The 6,704-nt window shown below is 55.9% G+C and overlaps 5 protein-coding genes across 5 annotated transcripts; all 5 read right to left on the reverse strand.

Annotated features, from left to right (window-relative positions):
- Nucleotides 1-548: 548 nt before the first annotated feature.
- Nucleotides 549-965, reverse strand: DQ04_09221000 (hypothetical protein; the record flags this gene model as incomplete). The annotated part of the gene is made up of 1 exon (XM_009315858.1): nucleotides 549-965. The coding sequence occupies one exon, from the start codon at nucleotides 963-965 to the stop codon at nucleotides 549-551; it is 417 nt and encodes a 138-aa protein (XP_009314133.1).
- A 2,571-nt stretch (nucleotides 966-3,536) lies between these two features.
- Nucleotides 3,537-3,872, reverse strand: DQ04_09221010 (hypothetical protein; the record flags this gene model as incomplete). The annotated part of the gene is made up of 1 exon (XM_009315859.1): nucleotides 3,537-3,872. The coding sequence occupies one exon, from the start codon at nucleotides 3,870-3,872 to the stop codon at nucleotides 3,537-3,539; it is 336 nt and encodes a 111-aa protein (XP_009314134.1).
- A 113-nt stretch (nucleotides 3,873-3,985) lies between these two features.
- Nucleotides 3,986-4,816, reverse strand: DQ04_09221020 (Tbingi protein; the record flags this gene model as incomplete). The annotated part of the gene is made up of 1 exon (XM_009315860.1): nucleotides 3,986-4,816. One exon carries the CDS (start codon nucleotides 4,814-4,816, stop codon nucleotides 3,986-3,988), a length of 831 nt encoding a protein of 276 aa, XP_009314135.1.
- A 242-nt stretch (nucleotides 4,817-5,058) lies between these two features.
- DQ04_09221030 (Tbingi protein) lies at nucleotides 5,059-5,466 on the reverse strand (the record flags this gene model as incomplete). Its single annotated transcript, XM_009315861.1, has 1 exon — nucleotides 5,059-5,466. The coding sequence occupies one exon, from the start codon at nucleotides 5,464-5,466 to the stop codon at nucleotides 5,059-5,061; it is 408 nt and encodes a 135-aa protein (XP_009314136.1).
- A 690-nt stretch (nucleotides 5,467-6,156) lies between these two features.
- Nucleotides 6,157-6,704, reverse strand: DQ04_09221040 (hypothetical protein; the record flags this gene model as incomplete). Its single annotated transcript, XM_009315862.1, has 1 exon — nucleotides 6,157-6,704. A coding segment is annotated over one exon (548 nt), but the record flags the coding sequence as incomplete, so codon positions are not given.

A 6,704-nucleotide genomic window follows, 5' to 3' on the forward strand; every position in this document is an offset into this window, starting at 1 on the left:
CCGCCTGAAAAACCGGGAAGTCCTTTTTTCTGGGATCGCCGATGGCATTGGCTAGGGTTTGAATCCTAACTCTTGGGTTTTCCTTCGCCGCCTGAGCCACCCGAAGCTGATAACACAACCATCTGCCCAATTTGCGCCTGTTCGACCGAAAAGCCCTCGTGGCGGACGGCATGAATCCATGCCAGAAAATTGCCCCACGCCTGACCTAGACCAAATCCAGGCTTCATGGGTAAGGGGAAAAGGCCCAGATGAGCCCCCAGCAACTGTCCCGGGGGAGGGGTTCTCCATAAATACCCCAAGGCAACCTTAAAGGTCCGGATATTTTCTTCAGGTCGGAAACCCTTTTCCACGAACTTATTTCTCAGCTCTTGAATTCGTCGCAACCCCACCTGGGTTGAGCCCCAAACAAATTCAATGGCCGTTCGGCGTGCCAGTCCATCGTGGCAGTATGCGTCACGGTGAGAACATCAGGTGGAACTAAGTCGTTTCCACCCTCTGTTGCACCCCGCTGCGCTTGCAGTGCCGTCTGTTTTGCTTNAACTTATTTCTCAGCTCTTGAATTCGTCGCAACCCCACCTGGGTTGAGCCCCAAACAAATTCAATGGCCGTTCGGCGTGCCAGCCCATCGTGGCAGTATGCGTCACGGTGAGAACATCAGGTGGAACTAAGTCGTTTCCACCCTCTGTTGCACCCCGCTGCGCTTGCAGTGCCGTCTGTTTTGCTTTTTGAGCTAGCCACGCCTGCATCTGATTGATCCGAGCCTGCATCTGGTTTCTTTCATCACACAACTGCTTTTTCTGCGATTCCAACGTGTTAATGTGATGCTGCACTTGATTAATGCGATCGTGTGATTCCGCTGTTTGAGCGTAGGCGACCTGTGGGGTCACTAAACGTTCTTTAGCCAGTTCTGCCCTGGCCATTTCATATTGCTGATACGGTATTGACTTGCTTTCCTCAAGCGCCATCCACTCAGTTCGGAAAGTCTACCTGGCATCGTCAAATGCTTTAATAAAGTTCTCGTTCCTTGGCATGTTAAACAACACCATAAAGTGCCGCAAAGAAACGAAACTGGTTTTAGCACCATTCTCCAGACAAATAGTCAGTTCACCGTCTTCAAGTTTGAGTATGCCGTCGGTGGGATTGACCTGCGTACCAAAATTTTTCTGTACTCAAAAGAAAATGGGGTCCGACCGTAATGCTTGACGAAAGCCCTAAGAGCTGACAGGCTCGTCATCCACTCCGCGTCAATGAGGGCCCACAGGGAAGCGATAGATAATATTGCTTGCTTGTGGCTTACCTTTCGTATCAAAACCTTACACTTTGCGACACTTTCTCACAGCAAGAGCTGAAGACAAGAATGATGATGGATTGCAGGATCTCTTATTAACAGGTTGGGTAAGGCTTGGCCATTCCTTTCACAGGCTTCCAAAACATAAAAAGAACTTCTGATGGGCTTGTGAAAGGGGACGCGGGGGCGTGTTCATGGCGCTTTTGGCACCTTCGTTTTGCTAGCTTCATTGCCAGTACTTATTTGATACCTTCGCTGGGACACCACGTGCGCGAAATACAGAAGCCTTTGTTAATATAAAATATAAAACTTTCTTGACTCTTCTTTACTTCAGGAAAAAATGTAGGACATCTACTATTCTGTTTTTCGTAGTGTTTTCTTGACTTCCGCTCATGGCCACGCCCCATCCGCTACCATCGCAAATCACGTCCGTCACCTTCCGATTTTGATACGGAAGGATGCCCGTTTTTTTTGTTTTTATTTGCTTTTCTTGGTATATAGTTATATATTTTATCGAGCTTGCCCAGTGAGAGAACATGCGTTTAAGTGTGCGGAGGGCCGCTTGCTTTAATCCGGGACCCCGTAGACCCACCTGCCTTTTTTTGGGCAAAGCGTGCAGAGGAATGGCGCATTGTATCGGCAATCCTAATAGCAATCTATAAACTAAAGAAGGCTAGAGGAGGGTATGGGCCACCCCGGCCACCGCATGGCAAACGCCATTTTCATCGGGGAAGGCCGTTGAAGAAAAGCCTTTTCACTGCAAGAAGATGCTGGGCAAGCTGTTTTGTGAAGCGCAGCTTCTCCACATCACCTTCGTTCACAGCAAAATTAAACAAGAGACTCTTTAGGGCAGGCAGCTCAGGAAGCGCAGGCTCCCCCTCTGAAATGTACACTGTGGCTCGGTTTCACGGTGCCCAGCCTGAACCCATATCTAGCCGTGCGGCGCCTTCTGGGCCCATGCTTCGTGTAGCGCCGGCGCCCGCACATAAGACATACAAAGGCAGTGGGGGCCATTTGCTCAGAAGCGACCCCCTGGAACCTCCGGCGTTTCCCTTTTGTGAGAATCCCTTGGCCCTCATGAAAACTTAGGTAATGCGACGCGGCGGGGCCAATATGGGAGAATCATTTCAAGCACAACATGCGCTGCTTTTTCTTCCGCTGCTCTGGCGATGGGTGGTGTTTTCCCTTGTGTTTTATCATTGATTATGTTGTGGAAGGTGTCTCTCTTCTCGTATGCTTTGGAAGATGCGGCAATGCTTCGTAATACCCTTCCCGTTTCATGGCGCTAATGTGAAAGGTTGGGTTTTTCACTGTTTCTCGCTTGGGGTGGTCTTGGTGTGGCTTGGTCTTCTTTTTGCGCCGCTTTGCTCAGTCTGCCAGGTGGCTTGTATTTCATTCGGATCGCCATTACCCCAGCGTTGTCGACGACCTTCTGGCATACCGTGCGGGATGTTTTGGGTCGCAGCGCCGCTTTGCATGCCGGCCCTTGTGGGGAACGGTGCTTGACACGGATTTGGGAGAGCAGCCCTGCCTTAGCAGCGGCTCTCGGCCCACATCGTTCGCATTGGGTGTGCGTGTCTTTGGCCTTCCCTTCGGCTCCCTGTGGGCGCTTATGTTCTGCTTTTGGGCGCTGGCGGCGGTTTTGGTGGCGAATATGCCGCGTCAGCCTCCACCCCGCGCTTCGCACGGCCCTGCGCATGGATGGCGGGCCGGTTCTCTTAGAAGCTTCTTTGTGATCGGGGCCGTGTGGGTTGTCCTGTGCGTTTTGCCCGTTTGGGCATCGGGTCTGGGTGGGGGGCGGGGCGCCCAGCGGCCCCGCAACAGCCGGATGCACGACTTTCAATGGGGCGCGGGCGCGTGTGAATCCTTTCTTTTTGACTTTGTCAATCGCGCCACTTGCCCGACAGCCGAGGCGGATTGGCACGCCGGGCAATCCCCCGCATCCCGGCGGCGAAGTGCCGCCGCTTTTGGGTTGCCTGGGGGCGTTTCTATTCGAGGCTTTTTGGAAGGGGGAAGGGTTTCTGTAGGATTGCACCTCCTGTAATGTACGCGGCGTGGTGGGCTGCAATGCTCGCAGCAGCCAGCCGTAGCGGTGAGATTAACCGGTTTGAAAACGAGCTAGGGCTACCCCCTTCCCGGGTTAAGCTGGGATCATTGCGTGTAAGGTTCCAATAGCCGCCGGTGCTGGAGTAGTGGTGGGGGGGCAGTTGGGGCTGTTGCCTGCGTAGGCGACATTTCGCCGGCACAACTATGCACGGCATCCGCGTGCCGGTGCGCTGTGGCAGGTAAGAGGCTGTCTTGGTTTCTGATCGCATGCCCGATTCTTTGTAACGCCACAGTGGTCAAAGAGAAAATTTAGCCGTATGTGCGCCTTCGGCGTCGTAGGTCCAATGGTGGATTCCATGGTGCTCGTAATAATGTGTAATTGGCTTTTAGTGAGCCTGTGTGAAGTGCTATGGGGGATAACAAGAAGTCGAAAGACGGAGAATCTACACGGCCGAGTGCTGCGGCGGGGAATGGCCTCCAGCAATTTCCGCATGCCAACTAGCAACGCGATAGATTCAGCAGGGCAGGTGCACGCCATTGGTCCCGCACCCGCTTTTGCTTTGGCAAAGGGCCCCCGTTGAGGTAAAACATGGCTGCTGCAGCATATTTTACCCCCAGATCAACCGAGCCACCCACCCACAGCCCATAGCGCTAGCGCATGGGTGGCGCAGAACCCTTCCGGCAAAAGCGTCGGGCAATCGGCCTTGTGCTTGCTTGAGGCTTGGCCCCCTTCAGGTTGTCGGCGGTGGCGCCTTTGGGCGGTGTGCGAAACGGGGCTTGAAATGCCCATTGCGGCGTGAAGGGCGTTGGGGGCGGGACCCTGTCTTCAATATGGGGTTCTGGGTGCTGCGCCATGGTGGTGGTATATGGTTGTCGTGCGGGGCGGGCGGTCGAGTATGCCGCTTTGGTTCTGTCACGCACGGCTCCCCGTCGTATTTCGCACAAGGGCCGATATGTGAGGCGGCGGATTGGTACCAACGCACTTCGTAGCTTTATTCTGGCCTCGGGTAGGGCATCGTCTGTGCGGCTGCCTTTTGGGGTGCCGGCAATTTTTTCATAGGCCCCATGCTTCCAAGCATAAGGTGCGGATCGCGAGGTGAGGGATGTGCCCCAGCACCATATCCGTATGCCATGCATTGCTTTGGTTTGCATCAGAGCCAAGTAGAAGGTACGCAGTGTGTCTTGCTTTGGCCTCCAGCTGCGGGATGGGACGGTAGCTAGTTCCATGGCGACCGGTGTGTCATTGTAGAAAAAATCAAGGGGGTTCATATTTTTGGTCCCGAAGAAAGTATACTTCGTCTTGGTCGCGTTAACTTCCATAAACTGTTGCTTGGCCAAGCACGCCGCTGCTTTTAGCCCCTGTTGTGGTGTTGTGGCCATGATCTCTCGGTCGCTGTGTCGGGCAATCGGGGTGGAGTCACCCGCAAAGAAGCCGTGCCGAAATAGCGTTGCCTTAACCAATCTGATGCTGAGAGAGTTCATGAGAATAATAAACACGAGGGGTCCAAGAGCCGTGTCTTGCAAAACTCTTTGCATGAAGTACGCCGGAGGGAAGTGCACCCTGCTCGCGCGAAATACTGCTGCCCTATTGCGCAAAAAAAGGTACCGACCATCCCGCTATACGTTGCAGTGTTCCTGGCCGTCACATTTTGAGCATAATGCTATCATGCTCTACCGTGTCGAATGCTCAGGCGTAATTCACAAACGCTGCGGCCGTTTTATTATCAGAAGGCGGGCGATGCGCGTTCGCTTGAAGGTGCAATGGTTGGTCTAATGGGGGGGGGGCGGGCTGGCCGGAACCCGAGCTGCTGTGGCGTAAGCGCAGGCAGTATCACATCAAGAATACGCGCTGCTATGATTCGCCCAATGAGCTCACAGAAGCAACTGGTGAGCGCGACTGGTCTGTATGGCTCTAGGCCAGTTGCTTTCTTCCCCAGTTTGAGGAGTGGGCTTATAATCCCGTGTCTCCAGCTCTGCGGAACGATGCCAGTGCGCAGGCTCTTGTTGAAAAGCGTTAGGGCAGAGTGGTTCGCACCTTTTCCAAGGTGTCGCAGTGCCTCTCCGTGTGTCATGTCCGGTTGCGGTGCAGATCCCGGCGGCAGGAGGCGCAGCACGCGATCGGGCTGGGTCATTGTTGTTGGGTGGGAATTCCCACCCCTCGTTGTTTTTCCGAGTCGAATCTTTAGCTGCTGCCTGGATCGGGCGTGCGGCTTGGTGGCAGTTGTCTTGCCCAGGTCTGCCAGCCCAGGGGCTAGAACGGAGACTGCCGTCGATTGCCCTCCGGCACTGCTCCCTCTGCGCCGAACCGTATCTAAGAGACAATGCGCTTCTCTATGGTGTCTATGCGATTCATGCCTTGTTCTTGGTCTGAAGAGTGAGTTGGTCAGTTGGCGGAACGTCGGCCAGTTTGCTTTCTTACATTCCAGCAGGGTTTGGCGGACCCGCTGCGCTTCTGTCGTGGTGTCGCCCCTTCCCGCTTGGACGGTATAAGTGGTGATGCGGCGGTCCCTCTCAGGGGGTGGGTCGCCCTGCCCAATCGAACGCTATGCAATCCTTTTTGGGTGTTGCGCCTAGCGCAGGGGCTCTGTGTCTGTCGGTGCGCCGTGTTGGGTCGCCGGCGTTGAGAACAAGAAATTCATTGCCGACGCGCAGCGAACAACGGCGCCGCCTCTGGCATCAGGCGGGGCCCCGTGGTCCCATGCAACTGCGTGCGCGCTGGCGTCTGCGTCTATGGGCTGCGGCGCATCTGTGGTGTTGGGGCTGTCGGGGTCCTCTGGGGGNCCCGTGGTCCCATGCAACTGCGTGCGCGCTGGCGTCTGCGTCTATGGGCTGCGGCGCATCTGTGGTGTTGGGGCTGTCGGGGTCCTCTGGGGGGATTTTGGTTGCAGCAGTGGAGGGGTGGGGGCTGGGGAAATCGCCAGCTTCATGCCTGCTTCCCGGTGGCTCGTTGCTTGTTCGAACCAAATGCCTGCGACAAGCGCCGCTCCTTCCCCCACCCGCATCTCATCCGTGGCGGGGGTGGGGGCGCCCCCACCGGGAGAGGCGCGAGCTATCCCATAATACTGGCGGCCGCGGGGGTCGAAGCCGGCAGCCCCAGGGTGGGGGGTTGGGGCGCCTTTTTCGCCACACCCAATGGGCAAAGCGCGGTGTTGTGATTGCGCGGCTGTTTGCAAGCGGCTGGGCGCTTGCCCTGCGCTAGCCCAGTTGGGTTCCGCGGCGTGCCTCTCAAAGTGCGGCCGGGATTTGCCGATAATTTTCCGTTCGGCAGCGGCGTGGTGCGTGTGGCGCTCTTCGTGGGGTGGAAACGCGCGCCCCAAGAGTGAGGAGAACAACGCGGGGTCCCGGCGGGGCGCGGCGCAGCGGGCCCAAG

This window comes from Trypanosoma grayi (genome assembly GCF_000691245.1).
Source record: "Trypanosoma grayi strain ANR4 Tgr_922_V1, whole genome shotgun sequence".
Lineage (NCBI taxonomy): Eukaryota > Euglenozoa > Kinetoplastea > Trypanosomatida > Trypanosomatidae > Trypanosoma > Trypanosoma grayi.